Source organism: Salmo salar, chromosome 17, assembly GCF_965601325.2.
Source record: "Salmo salar chromosome 17, fSalSal1, whole genome shotgun sequence".
NCBI lineage: Eukaryota > Metazoa > Chordata > Actinopteri > Salmoniformes > Salmonidae > Salmo > Salmo salar.
This window is the reverse complement of record NC_138307.1, coordinates 13,927,501-13,949,459: the sequence shown is the minus strand read 5'-3', so window position 1 is coordinate 13,949,459 and position 21,959 is coordinate 13,927,501. Positions and strand designations below refer to the sequence as shown.

Genomic DNA, 21,959 nt, shown 5'->3' with positions numbered 1-21,959 from the left:
GGTTAGGTAAAACTTTATTTTACAGTCTGTTTTCTACTTGATAGACTACGAAGAAATTGCATTGTAATATGGTAATTACATAATTAGTTCCTATTATAATTTTGTTTTCTTTGGGTATTAAATAAAGCACCATAAAGCACCACCGTTCTTTAGACCCTTAAATAGATTTAATTTAATTGTATATAAACTACAAGTTAATAAACTATAGTAGAACTAGACTACTTGTAGAATTCAAAGCGGATCTTGTTCCTCAAAAATGTAATTCGTCCTGTTCTGTGTGTGTGTGTGTGTGTGTGTGTGTGTGTGTGTGTGTGTGTGTGTGTGTGTGTGTGTGGGTGTGTGTGTGTGTGGTGTGTGTGTGTGTGTGGGAGAGAGGGGAGGGGGGGGGGGAGAGAGAGAGAAAGAGAGAGAGAGAGACTGGGAATGTGTGTGTTGTGCTGAAAGAAGGTGGGTTATTTCGCTGAGGATCCTGGGTACATAGCTCAATAGTAATGCAGCGAAGAGGACACACATGCAACAACACAGGGACGAGAGCAAACGGAGAACACACATTGTTGCTCTGGATTTTACGGGTCTCTCTGTACACTGTAAATACTCTTAGTTTAGTTACATTGTATTCACATAATCGCTTCTGTAACCTACCCCATTGATATGACCGCGTCCTGTTCCGTTTGCTTGGGGAGAGATAGTACAACAACAGGAATGCATTCTAGTTACGCTGTTCTGATCCCTTCGAGTCGGTTTACCGGGAAATGGTAACGTTTACCAAGCATTGGAAGGACCATGGTTGAGGCGAGCAGCAAATTTCTCCTAATTGTAGTCGGCTCCGTCTGTTTTATGCTGATCTTATATCAATACGTCGCGCCTGGGGTTATCAATTTCGGCTCACCACACGGATATTTCACTGAGGAGGACGATGGTGGGGACATTTTCCCTTCCCCAGACCCGCACTACGTCAAGAAATACTATTTCCCAGTCCGGGATTTGGAGCGAACGGTGGAATTTGAAATCAAAGGAGAAGACGTGATCGTGTTTTTACACATTCAGAAGACAGGAGGGACAACGTTCGGGAGACACCTGGTTCAGAATGTGAGGTTGGAGGTTCCGTGTGACTGTAGACCGGGTCAGAAGAAGTGTACCTGTTATCGACCCAACCGAAAAGAGACCTGGTTATTCTCCCGGTTCTCCACCGGTTGGAGTTGTGGCTTACACGCGGACTGGACCGAGCTAAAAAATTGTGTTCCAGGAGTTCTAGATAAAAAGGAGACCAAGATGAAAAATGAAAGGTGAGATAAAATAGGCTAGTTGACTGGTTGTATCAGGCGTGTTGGGCTGGATCAAAAGCGTGCACAGCCTGTGGGTCTCCCAACACCTGACAATTGTTGAAGATCATTAATAATCGGGTGGTATGAGCACGTCATTAGGGAGCATGCCTGGACGATTCTCTCTCACTCTGTGTGTGGACTTACTGTAGCAGCAGATCCATCGCAGTTTGTTTGACAGTGTTTTAATGACAGGCTGTCATATGAATTTGTGTTGCGCGGTAATGTGTTTTTTTACCATATCCGAAGGGATAGATTTATAGGGTAACCTAACTGTCAACTCGAATTAGCTATAAGAGAATCATGCTGTCAAACTAAGCAGTATTAAAACAGTAGGTCTTGATCCTTCAAACTTGTAGCATATCGAACAGTGATGCATCGTTTTAGTGGTTTGTAAAACGCTTGAAACATGTTGAATATTGATTACTGTAAGCCATTGAATCAACATTGGATCAGAAATGTTGCTACAGTTAGGCCTGAATTGATGATTCTACTGAAAACGAAAGAAAACGTTTATTTTGGAAAAGCAGCTTACTCCTTTATCTTCAGGGATCGCTATGCAGGCAGACTGTTAGACAGATTGGCAGAGAAAACTACCCTCACTTTAATTCAGAGAAGATTTGGCTCCAGCCCTTCTCTCTGTTTCGTCTGTCTGTGTGGACTTTTGTTGCTGTAAGAGGACCCCTGCGGGGTTTGACTCCACTCTAATCCGGGTGATTACTTCCACTGGTTACACATGCACTGTACTGCTGGTATTCCTGGCACAAGGCTCTGTGATGGTCAGAGGTGATGATGCCTCTAGCTACTCCAGAGGCTGGAGGGAGAATGTTTATCTGCTCACATCTGTTTCTACACAGTTTACTTTGTGTGTGTGTGTCTTTGTGTCCTCATCAATAGTTTTCCCTCTCTCTCCCTCTTTCTTTCGCCATCTCTCTCTCTTTCCCTCCATCTCCCTCTGTGATGGTGTCATTTCCTAATGAAACAGCAGGCATGCTTTCCGCTTGGTGGCTTTATAGCTGTTGGTCCTCTCTCGCTCTCTCTCTTTCCCCCTCTCCATCTCTCTCTCGTCCCCCTATTTCTCTCTCTATTCATCAGAGCGTGATTTCTACATTAAGCTAAATGTATTTTTTCATGGAAGATTTACTGCAATTTCTAAAATGTCTGTTTTACCAAATGGTCTGTCCTAATGAATGGCTACAAATGGGAGGAGGGGAAAGAGGAGTGGAGACGATGGGGGGGGGGGGGGGGGGATGATGATGAGGGGATGGAAAGGGTAGAGGAGGAAGAGAGTAGAAAAGGATGGTAGTGTAAGAGAAGGGGAGGGCAGATGGGAACGAGACAGAGGAGGATGAGAGGAGGGAACGGGACAGAGGAGGATGAGAGGAGGCATGGGAAAATGGGTAGGGCTTTTGAGTGAAACGGTGGAGAAGAGGATGGTGAGAGTGAAGGCAGAGAGTGTGTTGTTTCATTGCTGTAGAGGGGGAGGTTTCAATTAGCATGCCTGTCAATCTGCCTGGATCACTCGCTGTTTAAGCATCACAACGTAGATCACTGCAGGGTGAACTGGGTGCCGGTGCGTGACTGACCAGACAGGTCGTCGTGTTTTAATCCAATCAGATTATCAGGGATTAATCTTGGGCTGCTCAACATTCCAAAGATGGTTACTCCTTCATCCCTACAATCCCAACACCACATTCCCACACCGGGAATCTCAGTTTTCCTATACCGGTGTGTCTGCGTGTTTGTGTGCACATTTCCCCAAATTAATAATCTTAAAAAAATTCCAGCATTCTACAGTTTTCTTTCTCTCTTTCACTCTTTCTCTCTCTCTATGTGGAATACACGGCAAGCTTTTAGGCAGTAATTAGATGTTTGCAAACAGGTGACAAACACGCACGCGTGCACACTCTCACACACAAAATTTACACTGAGTGTACAAAACATAAAAGCACCTGCTCTTTCCATGACATAGACAAGCTATGATCCTTTATTGATGTCACTTGTTAAATCCACTTCAGTCAGTGTAGATGAAGGGGAGGAGACAGGTTAAAGAAGGATTTTTAAGCCTTGAGACAATTGAGACATGGATTGTGTATGTGTGCTATTCAGAGGGTGAATGGGCAAGACAAAATATTTAAGTGCCTTTGAACGGGGTATGATAGTAGGTGCCAAGCGCACCGGTTTGTGTCAAGAACTGTAACGCTGCTGGGTTTTTCACACTGAACAGTTTCCCGTGTGTATCAAGAATGGTCCACCACCCAAAGGACATCCAGCCAACTCGACACAACTGTGGGAAGCATTGGAGTCAACATGGGCCAGCATCCCTATGGAAAGCTTTCGACACCTTGTAGAGTCCATGCCCCGACGAATTGAGGCAGATCTGAGGGCAAAAGAGGGTGCAACTCAATATTAGGAAGGTGTTCCTAATGTTTTGTGTACACAGTGGATGTTCGGAATAGTGCACACATTGTGAAGAGACCGTATGGCTGGGAATGTGCTTCTGTCACTTCTGCTGAAACAGAGGGAGAGAGATGGCGGGGGAGAGGGAGAGAGATGGCGGGGTAGAGGGAGAGAGGGAGAGAGATGGCGGGGTAGAGGGAGAGAGATGGCGGGGGAGAGGGAGAGAGATGGCGGGGTAGAGGGAGAGAGATGGCGGGGGAGAGGGAGAGAGATGGCGGGGGAGAGGGAGAGAGATGGCGAGGGAGAGATGGCGGGGTAGAGGGAGAGAGATGGCGGGGTAGAGGGAGAGAGATGGCGGGGGAGAGATGGCGGTGGAGAGGGAGAGAGATGGCGAGGGAGAGATGGCGGGGTAGAGGGAGAGAGATGGCGGGGTAGAGGGAGAGAGATGGCGGGGGAGAGATGGCGGGGTAGAGGGAGAGAGATGGCGGGGGAGAGGGAGAGAGATGGCGGTGGAGAGGGAGAGAGATGGCGAGGGAGAGATGGCGGGGTAGAGGGAGAGAGATGGCGGGGTAGAGGGAGAGAGATGGCGGGGGAGAGATGGCGGGGTAGAGGGAGAGAGATGGCGGGGGAGAGGGAGAGAGATGGCGGGGTAGAGGGAGAGAGATGGCGAGGGAGAGATGGCGGGGTAGAGGGAGAGAGATGGCGAGGGAGAGATTGCGGGGGAGAGGGAGAGAGATGGCGGGGGAGAGGGAGAGAGATGGCGGGGGAGAGGGAGAGAGATGGCGGGGGAGAGGGAGAGAGATGGCGGGGGAGAGGGAGAAAGATGGTGGGGTAGAGGGAGAGAGATGGCGGGGGAGAGATGGCGGGGGAGAGGGAGAGAGATGGTGGGGTAGAGGGAGAGAGATGGCGGGGGAGAGATGGCGGGGGAGAGATGGCGGGGTAGAGGGAGAGAGATGGCGAGGGAGAGATGGCGGGGGAGAGGGAGAGAGATGGCGGGGGAGAGGGAGAGAGATGGCGGGGGAGAGATGGCGGTGGAGAGGGAGAGAGATGGCGGGGGAGAGGGAGAGAGATGGCGGGGTAGAGGGAGAAAGATGGCGGGGTAGAGGGAGAGAGATGGCGGGGGAGAGATGGCGGGGGAGAGGGAGAGAGATGGCGGGGGAGAGATGGCGGGGGAGAGGGAGAGAGATGGTGGGGTAGAGGGAGAGAGATGGCGGGGGAGAGGGAGAGAGATGGCCGGGGAGAGATGGCGGGGGAGAGGGAGAGAGATGGCGAGGGAGAGATGGCGGGGGAGAGGGAGAGAGATGGCGGGGGAGAGGGAGAGAGATGGCGAGGGAGAGATGGCGGGGGAGAGGGAGAGAGATGGCGGGGGAGAGATGGCGGGGGAGAGGGAGAGAGATGGCGGGGGAGAGGGAGAGAGATGGCGGGGGAGAGATGGCGGGGGAGAGGGAGAGATGGCGGGGGAGAGGGGGAGAGATGGCGGGGGAGAGGGAGAGAGATGGCGGGGGAGAGATGGCGGGGGAGAGGGAGAGAGATGGCGGGGTAGAGGGAGAGAGATGGCGGGGTAGAGGGAGAGAGATGGCGGGGTAGAGGGAGAGAGATGGCGGGGGAGAGATGGCGGGGGAGAGGGAGAGAGATGGCGAGGGAGAGATGGCGGGGGAGAGATGGCGGGGGAGAGGGAGAGAGATAGCGAGGGAGAGGGAGAGAGATGGCGGGGGAGAGATGGCGGGGGAGAGGGAGAGAGATGGCGGGGTAGAGGGAGAGATGGCGGGGTAGAGGGAGAGAGATGGCGGGGGAGAGGGAGAGAGATGGCGAGGGAGAGATGGCGGGGAGAAGGAGAAATGGCAGGGGTGAAAGGATGGGGAGCAGGAGAGAGATGGTTAGAGAGGGAGAGCCTGCACTGTGGAAATTGTCACAGTTTGCTTCATTCTCACTGTTTTGAGAGTAGTGTGTGTGTGTGTGTGTGTGTGTGTGTGTGTGTGTGTGTGTGTGTGTGTGTGTGTGTGTGTGTGTGTGTGTGTGTGTGTGTGTGTGTGTGTGTGTGTGAGACACACGCGAAAACACACAAACAAACACAGTCTTGTATAACTAACCTTGTGGGGATACATAGTTCAGTCCCATTCAAAATCCTATTTTCCCAAACCTTAACCCCAAAATCTAACCTTAAACCTAACCCTAGCTCCTAACCTTAACCTAACCCTAGCTCCTAACCTTAACCTAACCCTAGCTCCTAACCTTAACCTAGCCCTAGCTCCTAAGCCTAAACCTAACCCTAGCTCCTAAAGCTAATTCTAACAATAATTGAAACCTTAACCCTAAACCCCCTAGAAATAGCATTTGACCTTGTGGGGACCAACAAAATGTTTGTTCGTTTGCTATTCGTGTGGGGACTTCTGGTTAAACACACACGCACACTGTGAGGTGTGAGGTTTTCTCTGTGGTGTTATCTCACACAACAAGTTGACGATAGTGATGACAGGACTACTACTAGAGTTGAGCTCTAGTCCACAACCCACCAAGGGGATTGAAGGACATGTTACATACTGCGCCACTGGGCTCCATCTAGGCTTGTTTTACTCAACATATTTTGATCTGAACATTCCACAATGTTCTGCCATTCTGAACGCAACCCTGCTCTTTCTCGCCTAAGGGATTTCTCAGCCCACAGAACACTTAGCCGTGCACTGACTGATTAGCAATTAGCCAACATTTCTATGGTTGTTAATAAGGCCCGCTACGCTAAGCTATGCTTGCAGTGGGAACATGATTACGGCCTATTAATTAGCATAGCGTTAGCTGGGAAGCAGTGGTGGCTCCTCAGAGGAGGAAGGGGAGGACTATCCTCCTCAGTGAATTTCATAAAAATAGTGAAACATTACAAAAGTTATCCTCTTTAGTTAATTATGCTAAATATATTCACGTCAGCAAATAATTGATTAATAAAACTCACTGTTTTGCAATGAAGGTCTACAGTAGCCTCAGCAGCACTCTGTTGGGTAGCACCATGGTGTAGCCGGAGGACAGCTAGCTTCCGTCCTCCTCTGGGTACATTAATGGTTATCACCCCCTTCTATAGACTTACACAGTAATTATGACAACTTCCAGAGGATGTCCTCCAACCTACAGTGTCAGAGATCTTTCAGCAATTAACTGACATGTTGTCCACCCAATCAAAGGATCAGAGAATGAATCTAGTACTGAAAGCATAAGCTACAGCTAGCTAGCACTGCAGTGCATAAAATGTGGTGAGTAGTTGACTCAAAGAGAAAGAAAATAGTTGAACAGAAAAGCAAGAGCGAGAGAGCTATATTTCTTTGTCATTATTTTGTTTCACTTACTAAGCTAGCATTGAATGCAGGTAACTAGTTTAGCCTACTCAAACAGAGAGGGATGCTATGTTAGCTAGCTGGCTATGGCTATCCAACACTGGAACTCTTTCAAGTCAATTATTCATTTATTGCCACCGGGGCCCGCCGGTGAAACTGCTTGCTACTGACTGTACACTGTACTGCATGATTATAGCGGGTTTACTAGCACGCTAGTCCTAGTAACTATGTTGACTATGACATGACAATGATGTATTTTGTATGCGGTTAGCGGTCATGACATGAAGGTTTGGCTTGGAAAGGTTTTTTTCGGCTGGTCACAGACACCTGATGTGTTGTGCACTGAAGTCCACACGCGAAGGGAAAAGGTGAGAGGAGGAGAGCGCTTAAATAGATGCAAAAAGGAATTATATACAGTGCCAGTCAAAAGTTTGGACACCTACTCATTCAAGGGTTTTTCTTTATTTTGACTATTTTCTACATTGTAGAATAATAGTGAAGACATCAAAACTATGAAATCACACCAATGGACTCATGTACTAACCAAAAAAGTGTTAAACAAATAAACATGTATTTTAGATTCTTCAAAGTAGTTACCTTTTGCCTTGATGTCAGCTTTGCAATGGAATTTTTGCAATGGAATTTTTTAAAAATGTTTTATATATATATATATATTTTCTTTGCACACTCTTGGCATTCTCTCAACCAGCTTCATGAGGTAGTCACCTGGAATGCATTTTAGTTAACATGTGTCCCTTGTTAATTTGTAGAATTTCATTCCTTCTTAATGTGTTTAAGCCAATCAGTTGTGTTGTGACAAGGTAGGGGTGGTATACAGAAGATAGCCCTATTTGGTCAAAGACCAAGTCCATATTATGACAAGAACAGCTCAAATAAGCAAAGAGAAATTATGAATGGCTCTCATGAGGACCACCACAGGAAAGGAAGACCCAGAGTTACCTCTGCTGCAGAGGATAAGTTCATTAGAGTTAACTGCACCTCAGATTGCAGCCCAAATAAATGCTTCACGGAGTTCAAGTAATAGACACATCTCAACATCATCTGTTCAGAGGAGACTGCGTGAATCAGGCCTTCATGGTCGAATTGCTGCAAAGAAACCACTACTAAAGGACACCAATAATAAGAAGAGACTTGATTGGGCCAAGAAACACGAGCAATGGACATTAGACCGGTGAAAATCTGTCCTTTGTTCTGATGAATCCAAATTTGAGATTTTTGGTTCTGACCGCTGTGTCTTTGTGAGATGCAGAGTAGGTGAATGGATGATCTCCGCATGTGTGCTTCCCACCGTGAAGCATGGAGGAGGTGTGATGGTGTGGGGGTGCTTTTCTGGCGACACTGTCAGTGATTTATTTAGAATTCACACTTAACCAGCATAGCTACCACAGCATTCTGCAGCGATACGCCATCTGATCTGGTATGCCCTTAGTGGGACTGGCATTTGTTTTTCAACAGGACAATGACCCAACACACCTCCAGGCTGTGTAAGGGCTATTTGACCAGGAAGGAGAGTAATGGAGTGCTGCATCAGTTGACCTGGCCTCCACCATCACCTGACCACAACCCAATTTGGGATGAGTTGGACCGCAGAGTGAAGGAAAAGCAGCCAACAAGTGCTCAGCATATGTGGGAACTCCTTCAAGACTGTTGGAAAAGCATTCCTCATGAAGCTGGTTGAGACAATGCCAATAGTGTGCAAAGCTGTAATCAAGGCAAAGGGTGGCTACTTTGAAGAATCTCAAATATAAAATAGATTTTGATTTGTTTAACACTTTTTTGTTTACTACATGATTCCATATGTGTTATTTCATAGTTTTGATGTCTTCACTATTATTCTACAATGTAGAAAATAGTCAAACTAATAAATGAGTAGGTGTGTCCAAACTTTTGACTGGTACTGTATATAAAACGAGCTGTTTCTATGTGGCTGGTATGAAAGTGATCTGTGTTTGCATGTGATCAGGGTTGTATTCATTGCGCCGATTCTGTTGAAAAACGTTTCTTAAATGGAAGCAAATGGAATGAAATGGGGAGATACATACCTGAATTTGTCCAACAGAAGTTCTCGTTTTGCAACTGTTGGACTAATGATTACACTCTAGATCAGCTAGATGCAGGCAAGAGTGTGCAAGGAGGTATTGAATGTGTCCCTGTCTGTCACCTTAATTACTCAAGATTCTCTCGAGCTGTGCACCTACGTTGTGAACTGTCTTTCATAGGCTAGGTTGTAGCAACTTCATGATGGGTACAGGGAAAATTTGAGAGTCATGTAGTAGGCTAAACCTATCGATGTTACATTGAACTGGGTGAATGGAATATGAATGACAGTCATCCAATATGCTGTAATAGAAATAAGGCCATGTTCATAATAAAAAGAATCATCCTCCCTCATCATAATTGTCACCGCCCGCCGCTGCTGGCCAGTGACTGATTAGCAAGAAGAAGGCATTTATTTGGTGTGCGCGTGTGGGGCTTAGGGGAAGAATGTGAACAGAGCCCATGATCTGACAGCCATGCTAATTGAATTGTGGGAAGATGCAAATTCCAGACTGTGACACACACAGACGGACCTACTGAACTCCTCAAAAAGGATTCATTAAGAAGACAATGTGGTCTCTCCCATCTCTCTCTCTCTCCCTCCCTCCCGCTCTCTCTCCTTCCCTACATTTCCTATCCACTCTTTCACATCTGTCTGTCTCTCTGTGAAGGGTGTTGTTTCTTTTGTCATCCCGTTGTTATCTGTTCCCTGTGTGCCAGTTTCCTGCACAGAGGGGAAATGATGCTTCAGGCTCAGGAAGTGCTTAACTCCAAATGATCTGAGTTTGAGATAGATACACTATATACACAAAAGTATTGGACACCCCTTCAAATTAGTAGATTTGGCTATTTCAGCCACACCCGTTTTATACAGGTGTATAAAATCAAGCACACCGCCATGCAATCTCCATAGACAAACACTGGCAGTAGAATGGCCTTTTTTTCTTTGTTTTTACCTTTTAACTAGTCAGTTAAGAACAAATTCTTATTGACAATGATGCCAAACCCAGACAACGCTGGGCCAATTGTGCGCCGCCCTATGGGATGTGATGCAGCCTGGATTCAAACGGCACCTCAAACCAGGCACCTCTTGCACTGAGATGCAGTGTCTTAGACCACTGCGCCACTCGGGAGCCTTACTGAAGAGCTCAATGACTTTAAACGTGGCACAGTCATAGGATGCCACCTTTCCAACAAGTCAGTTCATCAAATTTCTGCCCTACTAGAACTGCCCTGGTCAACTGTAAGTGTTGGTATTGTGAAGTGGAAATGTCTAGGAGCAACAATCTCACAGAACGGGACTGCCGAGTGCTGAAGCGTGTAGCGCGTAAAAATCGTCTGTCCCTGCAGCAATGTTCCAACATCTAGTGGAAAGCCTTCCCAGAAGAGTGGAGGCTGTTATAGCAGCAAAGGGGGGACCAACTTCATATTAATGCCCATGGTTTTGGAATGAGATGTTCGATGAGCAGATGTCCACATACTTTTGGTCATGTAGTGTGTATATATACACACACACACACACACACACACACACACACACACACACACACACCTAGCTCTGCATCACAGAGCACTGGAGATTTTCATCATGGGTAGAAGCAAGGAAGGACACTGAATGTGGGTACGTGTGTGTGCATGCATGCATGCATGTCTGTGTGTTTCCCCCACCACTCCTCTCTCTCTCGCTTCACTGCTTCTACTCTGATGCTTGACTTCAAAGACACACACACACAAGCTCCATTCACCAGTCACTCATCACTGACACAGCCTATTCAGACTAGGCTAAAAGAGAGGGGGGAAAGAGAAGGGGAGTGTATGACAAGAGTTGGGGAGTGTATGAAAAGAGAGAGGGGGAGTGTATGAAAAGAGAGAGGGGGAGAAGAGAGGGGGAGTGTATGAAAAGAGAGAGGGGGAGAAGAGAGGGGGAGTGTATGAAAAGAGAGAGGGGGAGTGTATGGAAAGAGAGAGGGGGGAAGAGAGGGGGAGTGTATGGAAAGAGAGAGGGGGAGTGTATGAAAAGAGAGAGGGGGAGTGTATGGAAAGAGAGAGGGGGAGTGTATGGAAAGAGAGAGGGGGAGTGTATGAAAAGAGAGAGGGGAAGTGTATGAAAAGAGAGAGGGGGAGAAGAGAGGGGGAGTGTATGGAAAGAGAGAGGGGGAGTGTATGAAAAGAGAGAGGGGGAGTGTATGGAAAGAGAGAGGGGGAGAAGAGAGGGGGAGTGTATGAAAAGAGAGAGGGGGAAGAGAGGGGGAGTGTATGAAAAGAGAGAGAGGGAGTGTATGAAAAGAGAGAGGGGAAGTGTATGAAAAGAGAGAGAGGGAGTGTATGAAAAGAGAGAGGGGGAGTGTATGAAAAGAGAGAGGGGGAGTGTATGAAAAGAGAGAGGGGGAGTGTATGAAAAGAGAGAGGGGGAGTGTATGAAAAGAGAGAGGGGGAGTGTATGAAAAGAGAGAGGGGGAGTGTATGGAAAGAGAGAGGGGGAGTGTATGAAAAGAGAGAGGGGGAGTGTATGGAAAGAGAGAGGGGGAGTGTATGAAAAGAGAGAGGGGGAGTGTATGGAAAGAGAGAGGGGGGAAGACGGGGAGTGTATGAAAAGAGTGCGAGGAGAAGAAGAAAAGTGAATGCACAAGAGAGAAGAGGACCGCAGGGGACCTCTGAGTCACAAAGCAGAGCTGATAAACACACACACACACTCAACCACACACAATGTCCCCGTACGTGATGATTGGGCACATGGTTGTAATGTTTGTGCTTCTCAAACACTCACACCCACTAACTAATGATCTCCTCCACACCCACTAACTAATGATCTCCTCCACAACCACTAACTAATGATCTCCTCCTTACCCACTAACTAATGATCTCCTACACACCCACTAACTAATGATCTCCTCCACAACCACTAACTAATGATCTCCTCCTTACCCACTAACTAATGATCTCCTCCTTACCCACTAACTAATGATCTCCTCTTCACCCACTAACTAATGATCTCCTCTTCACCCACTAACTAATGATCTCCTCCACACCCACTAACTAATGATCTCCTCTTCACCCACTAACTAATGATCTCCTCCTCACCCACTAACTAATGATCTCCTCTTCACCCATTAACTAATGATCTCCTCTTCACCCACTAACTAATGATCTCCTCTTCACCCACTAACTAATGATCTCCTCCTCACCCACTAACTAATGATCTCCTCTTCACCCATTAACTAATGATCTCCTCCTCACCCACTAACTAATGATCTCCTCCTCACCCACTAACTAATGATCTCCTCCACAACCACTAACTAATGATCTCCTCCTCACCCACTAACTAATGATCTCCTCTTCACCCACTAACTAATGATCTCCTCTTCACCCACTAACTAATGATCTCCTCTTCACCCACTAACTAATGATCTCCTCTTCACCCACTAACTAATGATCTCCTCTTCACCCACTAACTAATGATCTCCTCTTCACCCACTAACTAATGATCTCCTCCTCACCCACTAACTAATGATCTCCTCCTCACCCACTAACTAATGATCTCCTCTTCACCCACTAATGATCTCCTCCTCACCCACTAACTAATGATCTCCTCCTCACCCACTAACTAATGATCTCCTCTTCACCCACTAACTAATGATCTCCTCTTCACCCACTAACTAATGATCTCCTCCACAACCACTAACTAATGATCTCCTCTTCACCCACTAACTAATGATCTCCTCCTCACCCACTAACTAATGATCTCCTCCTCACCCACTAACTAATGATCTCCTCCACACCCACTAACTAATGATCTCCTCTTCACCCACTAACTAATGATCTCCTCCTCACCCACTAACTAATGATCTCCTCCTCACCCACTAACTAATGATCTCCTCCACACCCACTAACTAATGATCTCCTCTTCACCCACTAACTAATGATCTCCTCCTCACCCACTAACTAATGATCTCCTCTTCACCCACTAACTAATGATCTCCTCCTCACCCACTAACTAATGATCTCCTCCTCACCCACTAACTAATGATCTCCTCCACACCCACTAACTAATGATCTCCTCCACAACCACTAACTAATGATCTCCTCCTTACCCACTAACTAATGATCTCCTACACACCCACTAACTAATGATCTCCTCCACAACCACTAACTAATGATCTCCTCCTTACCCACTAACTAATGATCTCCTCCTTACCCACTAACTAATGATCTCCTCTTCACCCACTAACTAATGATCTCCTCTTCACCCACTAACTAATGATCTCCTCCACACCCACTAACTAATGATCTCCTCTTCACCCACTAACTAATGATCTCCTCCTCACCCACTAACTAATGATCTCCTCTTCACCCATTAACTAATGATCTCCTCTTCACCCACTAACTAATGATCTCCTCTTCACCCACTAACTAATGATCTCCTCCTCACCCACTAACTAATGATCTCCTCTTCACCCATTAACTAATGATCTCCTCCTCACCCACTAACTAATGATCTCCTCCTCACCCACTAACTAATGATCTCCTCCACAACCACTAACTAATGATCTCCTCCTCACCCACTAACTAATGATCTCCTCTTCACCCACTAACTAATGATCTCCTCTTCACCCACTAACTAATGATCTCCTCTTCACCCACTAACTAATGATCTCCTCTTCACCCACTAACTAATGATCTCCTCTTCACCCACTAACTAATGATCTCCTCCTCACCCACTAACTAATGATCTCCTCCTCACCCACTAACTAATGATCTCCTCTTCACCCACTAATGATCTCCTCCTCACCCACTAACTAATGATCTCCTCCTCACCCACTAACTAATGATCTCCTCTTCACCCACTAACTAATGATCTCCTCTTCACCCACTAACTAATGATCTCCTCCACAACCACTAACTAATGATCTCCTCTTCACCCACTAACTAATGATCTCCTCCTCACCCACTAACTAATGATCTCCTCTTCACCCATTAACTAATGATCTCCTCTTCACCCACTAACTAATGATCTCCTCTTCACCCACTAACTAATGATCTCCTCCTCACCCACTAACTAATGATCTCCTCTTCACCCATTAACTAATGATCTCCTCCTCACCCACTAACTAATGATCTCCTCCTCACCCACTAACTAATGATCTCCTCCACAACCACTAACTAATGATCTCCTCCTCACCCACTAACTAATGATCTCCTCTTCACCCACTAACTAATGATCTCCTCTTCACCCACTAACTAATGATCTCCTCTTCACCCACTAACTAATGATCTCCTCTTCACCCACTAACTAATGATCTCCTCTTCACCCACTAACTAATGATCTCCTCTTCACCCACTAACTAATGATCTCCTCCTCACCCACTAACTAATGATCTCCTCCTCACCCACTAACTAATGATCTCCTCTTCACCCACTAATGATCTCCTCCTCACCCACTAACTAATGATCTCCTCCTCACCCACTAACTAATGATCTCCTCTTCACCCACTAACTAATGATCTCCTCTTCACCCACTAACTAATGATCTCCTCCACAACCACTAACTAATGATCTCCTCTTCACCCACTAACTAATGATCTCCTCCTCACCCACTAACTAATGATCTCCTCCTCACCCACTAACTAATGATCTCCTCCACACCCACTAACTAATGATCTCCTCTTCACCCACTAACTAATGATCTCCTCCTCACCCACTAACTAATGATCTCCTCCTCACCCACTAACTAATGATCTCCTCCTCACCCACTAACTAATGATCTCCTCCTCACCCACTAACTAATGATCTCCTCCACACCCACTAACTAATGATCTCCTCCACACCCACTAACTAATGATCTCCTCTTCACCCACTAACTAATGATCTCCTCTTCACCCACTAACTAATGATCTCCTCTTCACCCACTAACTAATGATCTCCTCCTCACCCACTAACTAATGATCTCCTCCTCACCCATTAACTAATGATCTCCTCCACAACCACTAACTAATGATCTCCTCCTCACCCACTAACTAATGATCTCCTCCTCACCCACTAACTAATGATCTCCTCTTCACCCACTAACTAATGATCTCCTCCTCACCCACTAACTAATGATCTCCTCCTCACCCACTAACTAATGATCTCCTCCTCACCGACTAACTAATGATCTCCTCCTCACCCACTAACTAATGATCTCCTCTTCACCCACTAACTAATGATCTCCTCCTCACCCACTAACTAATGATCTCCTCCTCACCCACTAACTAATGATCTCCTCCTCACCCACTAACTAATGATCTCCTCCTCACCCACTAACTAATGATCTCCTCCTCACCCACTAACTAATGATCTCCTCCACACCCACTAACTAATGATCTCCTCCACACCCACTAACTAATGATCTCCTCTTCACCCACTAACTAATGATCTCCTCTTCACCCACTAACTAATGATCTCCTCTTCACCCACTAACTAATGATCTCCTCCTCACCCACTAACTAATGATCTCCTCCTCACCCATTAACTAATGATCTCCTCCACAACCACTAACTAATGATCTCCTCCTCACCCACTAACTAATGATCTCCTCCTCACCCACTAACTAATGATCTCCTCCACACCCACTAACTAATGATCTCCTCTTCACCCACTAACTAATGATCTCCTCTTCACCCACTAACTAATGATCTCCTCCTCACCCACTAACTAATGATCTCCTCTTCACCCACTAACTAATGATCTCCTCCTCACCCACTAACTAATGATCTCCTCCTCACCCACTAACTAATGATCTCCTCTTCACCCACTAACTAATGATCTCCTCCTGACCCACTAACTAATGATCTCCTCCTCACCCACTAACTAATGATCTCCTCTTCACCCACTAACTAATGATCTCCTCCTCACTCACTAACTAATGATCTCCTCCTCACCCACTAACTAATGATCTCCTCCACAACCACTAACTAAAGATCTCCTCCTCACCCACTAACTAATGATCTCCTCCTCACCCACTAACTAATGATCTCCTCCTCACCCACTAACTAATGATCTCCTCTTCACCCACTAACTAATGATCTCCTCTTCACCCACTAACTAATGATCTCCTCCTCACCCACTAACTAATGATCTCCTCCTCACCCACTAACTAATGATCTCCTCTTCACCCACTAACTAATGATCTCCTCTTCACCCACTAACTAATGATCTCCTCCTCACCCACTAACTAATGATCTCCTCCTCACCCACTAACTAATGATCTCCTCTTCACCCACTAACTAATGATCTCCTCTTCACCCACTAACTAATGATCTCCTCCTCACCCACTAACTAATGATCTCCTCCTCACCCACTAACTAATGATCTCCTCCTCACCCACTAACTAATGATCTCCTCCTCACCCACTAACTAATGATCTCCTCCTCACCCACTAACTAATGATCTCCTCTTCACCCACTAACTAATGATCTCCTCTTCACCCACTAACTAATGATCTCCTCCTCACCCACTAACTAATGATCTCCTCCTCACCCACTAACTAATGATCTCCTCTTCACCCACTAACTAATGATCTCCTCTTCACCCACTAACTAATGATCTCCTCCTCACCCACTAACTAATGATCTCCTCTTCACCCACTAACTAATGATCTCCTCCTCACCCACTAACTAATGATCTCCTCCTCACCCACTAACTAATGATCTCCTCCTCACCCACTAACTAATGATCTCCTCCTCACCCACTAACTAATGATCTCCTCCACACCCACTAACTAATGATCTCCTCCTCACCCATTAACTAATGATCTCCTCTTCACCCACTAACTAATGATCTCCTCCACACCCACTAACTAATGATCTCCTCCTCACCCACTAACTAATGATCTCCTCCTCACCCACTAACTAATGATCTCCTCCACACCCACTAACTAATGATCTCCTCCTCACTCACTAACTAATGATCTCCTCCTCACCCACTAACTAATGATCTCCTCCTCACCCACTAACTAATGATCTCCTCCACACCCACTAACTAATGATCTCCTCCTCACCCACTAACTAATGATCTCCTCCTCACCCACTAACTAATGATCTCCTCCTCACCCACTAACTAATGATCTCCTCCTCACCCACCCCAGTCTGTTCCTCCTCCTCTTCTCTCTTCATCTACTCTCTCTTTCTTTCTCCTCATCAGATGACACAAAGGGCTGTCTCAATAATCCCTCGCCCCACCTGGAGGGTGTGTGTGTGTGTGTGTGTGTGTGTGTGTGTGTGTGTGTGTGTGTGTGTGTGTGTGTGTGTGTGTGTGTGTGTGTGTGTGTGTGGACTCCTGCTGAGTAGCAATACCCAGTGACCTGAAAAATAGCAGCTTCCCAGCCATCACAGACAGGGGGAGGGGGGGGGGGAGAAGATGGAGACAGAGAGAGAATCATTAGAATCAGTCTCTCCTCTCTTCTCCATAAAATCTGACTCTTTACAATCCGCACTTTCTGAGTCCCACACACACACACACACACACACACACACACACAGAAAGAGACTCTATAATTTAAAAGGCTGGCAGTTTTTGACTAGTATGATGTTTTTGTGTGCATGAGTCATACGAAAATGTGTGTGTGATTGATGTGGTGATGTTACTGTGTTATGTGTTGCGTTTGGTCACTCACATGGCCCGTTGTCTCCTCCCTGTCATAAGCTCTTTGTCTCTCCTTCCTTCCTGTGTTTTTCTCCTTCACACTATTTGATTCATGTAAATGTCAGTCAACAGTGCCTGAAGAGAGCTTTCTAAACTCAGTCACCCACAATGCCTTTTGCCTATAGTTCAGTTTAGGGTGTGTGTGTGTGTTTTTATAAATAATTGTTTATTTTGTGTTTGTCTGTTATGGCTGTGTGTGTTTGATTTGACCTCTTCTCATTAATAAGCCTGTGTCCTGACTGGTGTGTGTGTGTGTGTGTGTGTGTGTGTGTGTGTGTGTGTGTGTGTGTGTGTGTGTGTGTGTGTGGTGTGTGTGTGTGTGTGTGTGTGTGTGTGTGTATGTGTATGTGTATGTGTGTGTGTGTGTGTGTGTGTGTGTGTGTGTGTCTCCAGATGTGTATGAGGAGTCAGTCAGTGATGATGATATAAGCCCAGGGCCAGTCTCATCACGCCTAGACACAGCTAACCAGAATGACAAGCCTTACTACAGACACAACTACGTGTCCCCAATACTGCACTCATCAGAACTCTGGGAGGGAGAGATAGGGGGGAGGGAGAGGGTGGGCGATAAAGAGAGAGGAGGAGAAAGAGAGAGAAAGTCACTAGGAAATGGAATGTTTCATCACCTCCCCCAGTGTGGAATGTTAATCGCCACAACGAGGGTTACCCTTTTGTGTGTGACTGATGATCACAGAAAGGCTCTGACAATAGACACACATCTAGAATTCAACACAGCATCTGGCCTGTTGGGCCAGTAACCCGAAAGGTTACCTGTTCAAACCCCAAAACCGACAAAGTGAAAAATCTGTCGTTCTTCCTTTAACCCAGACAACAGCAGCCCCTCACACCTCCCGTTTTAGAGGGGTTGGGTCACAAGCGGATGTCTACGTTTCGGGTTGGACCTTGTGTGCAATTGACGATAAAAAAATGCAATCCTTTAATGTAAACGTACACACACTCAAATGGTTATTCTGCAGCCTACTATGATGGCTTCATATTAAAAGTGCAGAAACGAGATGTTGGACAGGATGGAATCCGAGTTTTGAAACCATTGCATCAATATTTTTGTCTAACTTCTCTCTCTCTGGCATCCTGTTGGTCATTTATTGACCTCCATATCAGGTAAGTGTGTGTGTGTGTGTGTGTGTGTGTGTGTGTGTGTGTGTGTGTGTGTGTGTGTGTGTGTGTGTGTGTGTGTGTGTGTGTGTGTGTGTGTGTGTGTGTGTGTGTGTGTGTGTGTGTGTGTGTGTGTGTTCTGTTGACTAAGGTTTATTTTGCAGATGTTTGAAGTTGTTTTAACCTTGATGCCTCATGCCTGGACAGAAATGAGCTGTAGAATAACTTTCTGAGGGAGGGAGGATATGAGAGCTTGATGACAGCTGGACCACATCAACAATAAGGACTGGGTTTGTGTGACATCATCATCCTGCTGCTCTGGGACAACGTTGGTATCCACTGGCAACCGGATCACATTCCCCAAGATGCTAGCTGACGTTAGCATAGCATTCCCCAAGTGGAAGTGCGCTGCATGCAGAATGACCACTGATAAACTACAAGATAGTAGTAGGACCACCCGTAGGATTTCAATTCCTTCGCTGTGTCGCGTTTTATTCGTTCCCCCTGTGTCGCCCCGTTGGTTGGATTTTGTGACACAGTCTAGACAGTTATAAAACACTCTGTATTGAGAAACTCTCAAGTTGAGCCTTGTCAGATTCATGGTTCTCCAGATACTAATTGTCTGCAGTCACTGACAGTGTGTGTAAAATCTGTTATTATAGAATCCATGCCCAACAAGTCTCTCTCAGACAGACAGACAGACAGTGTAGGTGAGATGAGGATCTGCCGGCGGGTCTGAAGTCTGAGTATTCTGCTGCGTTAATGTTCAATGTCTCGGCACGCACACACACACACACACACACACACACACACACACACACACACACACTATAGTAGAAGGATAGTTGAGACTGCAGGCCTTGACTCAGTGTGGGAGGTTTACAGCCACACACACACACACACACACACACACACACACACACACACACACACACACACACACACACACACACACACACAGGGTCTTATCTGGAATTTGTTTAAGATTCCTTGGATTCTCTCTGATTCCTCCCTCATTAGTGGAATTCTGTTCTCTGGGGCTGGAGAGCTTCACACACACACACACCATGGTTGAGTGCAGTAAGATGGGTAAGTCTGGGTCTTAGGACGGGAGGCGCATAAGATGAGGGGATCTCTTTCTCTTTTCCCTCAGCAGCCTGTATTTCTGCTCTGAGGACTTGTTTGTCTGGTTGGCAGATCTGTGCGTTTGTGTTTCTTATCATGACACCAATGTCCTAATAATTGACCTGAATGTCCTGACAAGGTAGGGAAACAAGAACTGTGTTGAAAAGGCAGGACTTTTTTCAGGTCCTGAATTTGTTCAAATGTTATTTTGAGCTTAACTTTGGGGGTTAGGGTTAGTGAAAATAAACTGTGTGTGTGTGTGTGTGTGTGTGTGTGTGTGTGTGTGTGTGTGTGTGTGTGTGTGTGTGTGTGTCGATTGGCCATGGTGATCAGACAATCACGGAGCATTGCCAAGACGACAGCTGGCCTGGCTTGGAATTCCGGTGCATCTGATCTGGGATTGGGATCGCAGGGGAGTGTCTGCCTAGGAGATACACACACACACACACACACACACAGAGAGAGAGAGAGAGAGAGGAGGGCATCGCAGGGGAGCATCTGTCTGGATCAGGGAAGGGATGAGAGGAGAGGTGAAGGGTTGATTAGGGGGGTGAGATGTGACAGGGATTACAGAGGGAGAATGGAGAGATGCAGCCTCTAGTCTGAGCAGAGAGAATCACCATGTCATCAATGAACTGATCACACAAAGACATTCAGCCCATCTCTCTCTCCTCTTCCCTCCCCTTTTCTCATTCCTCTTCTTTTTTCATAACATCATAGGGAGAGGAGGAATAGAAAGCGATAGACAGAGAGAGAGAGAGAGAGAGAGAGAGAGAGACATTAGCTCAGCGGAACTGAAATGACCTCTAGCACTTTTCACATCTATAACGTAAAGTCGGGGGTTTGAACACCAACAGAAAGCCTGAACATGCAACTGTCTTCCTTTACAATGTAAAGCCACAGTCTGAGTTCTCCAGTTATTTCAATGAATGAAGTTTATCCTTCCATTTGATGCTGGCCTGCTTACAGAGTGTGGCTTTAATGAGCAGATGCACATTTTCACTTCATATTATCTTTTAGTTCTCTCTCTCTCTCTCCATTTCCTCTCTCTCTCTTTCTGAGCTGTAGCCATAAGCATGTCCGTCACACTGGCCTTAATCTCTAAGTTTGCAGCTGCCATCAGTGTGTGCGTGTAGCGTGCGTGTAGCGTGCATGCGCGTGTGGGCATACATATGTGTTGGGACAAATCTGGCCAATTCAGTCATTACGTTGGTCACCTTTGTGTGTGTACGTGTTCTTATGCGTATGCACGTCTGTGTGAAGCTCAACTTACACTCCCAGACAAAAGGCCTCTTTCACCCTGCCCTTTATGTGAGGAAACACACCGCCCTGTACAAGACTGTTGCCCCTGTTGCGCAATATTTCATTATACCCCCCCCCCCCCTTTCCTCTCCTGTCTTTCCCTTTTTCCTAGGAATCTGTGGTTTCCCCCTCGCTCTACACAGATGCTCACACTCCCCCAGGCGTGGCTCATTAGCCCCTTCTTTTAACAGGTGGGCCATGTTTGGCAGAGACCCCCGACACGCACACGCTCACATCACTCATCCTTCCCCTCCCTCTCCCCAGGGAAAACCCTCAGTCCCCTGACAGAATCTCTTATCCAGCCCCAGGCTTCTCTCCGGGCCCAGGAAGCACTAGGCCGGATGGCTGTTGACTCGTCTGTCTGTCTCTCTGTCTCTCTGTCTCTCTGTCTGTCTGTCTGTCTGTCTGTCTGTCTGTCTGTCTGTCTGTCTGTCTGTCTGTCTGTCTGTCTGTCTGTCTGTCTGTCTGTCTGTCTGTCTGTCTGTCTGTAACAAGCAGATATGTATAGTGTCTAAATGGTATTTATGCCTGTAGGGCTGTTCTTTCTGCCACTGTCTCTGTCTCTTCTTTGTTTGGACTAGACTTGACTGTTACCTCTTGAGGTTATTTAGGTAATAAGGTTAGGTGGGTGCTG

The 21,959-nt window shown here is 46.5% G+C and overlaps 1 protein-coding gene across 1 annotated transcript in view; it reads left to right on the top strand.

Annotated features, from left to right (window-relative positions):
• The first annotated feature begins 473 nt into the window (after positions 1 to 473).
• LOC106575379 (heparan-sulfate 6-O-sulfotransferase 1-A) overlaps positions 474 to 21,959 on the top strand; it is a 28,303-nt gene continuing 6,817 nt past the window's right edge. Inside the window, exon 1 of the mRNA XM_014151876.3 lies at positions 474 to 1,286. Within this exon, the coding sequence (XP_014007351.1) occupies positions 784 to 1,286 (503 nt within the window). The 5' untranslated portion in view covers positions 474 to 783. The remainder of the gene's footprint in view (positions 1,287 to 21,959) is intronic.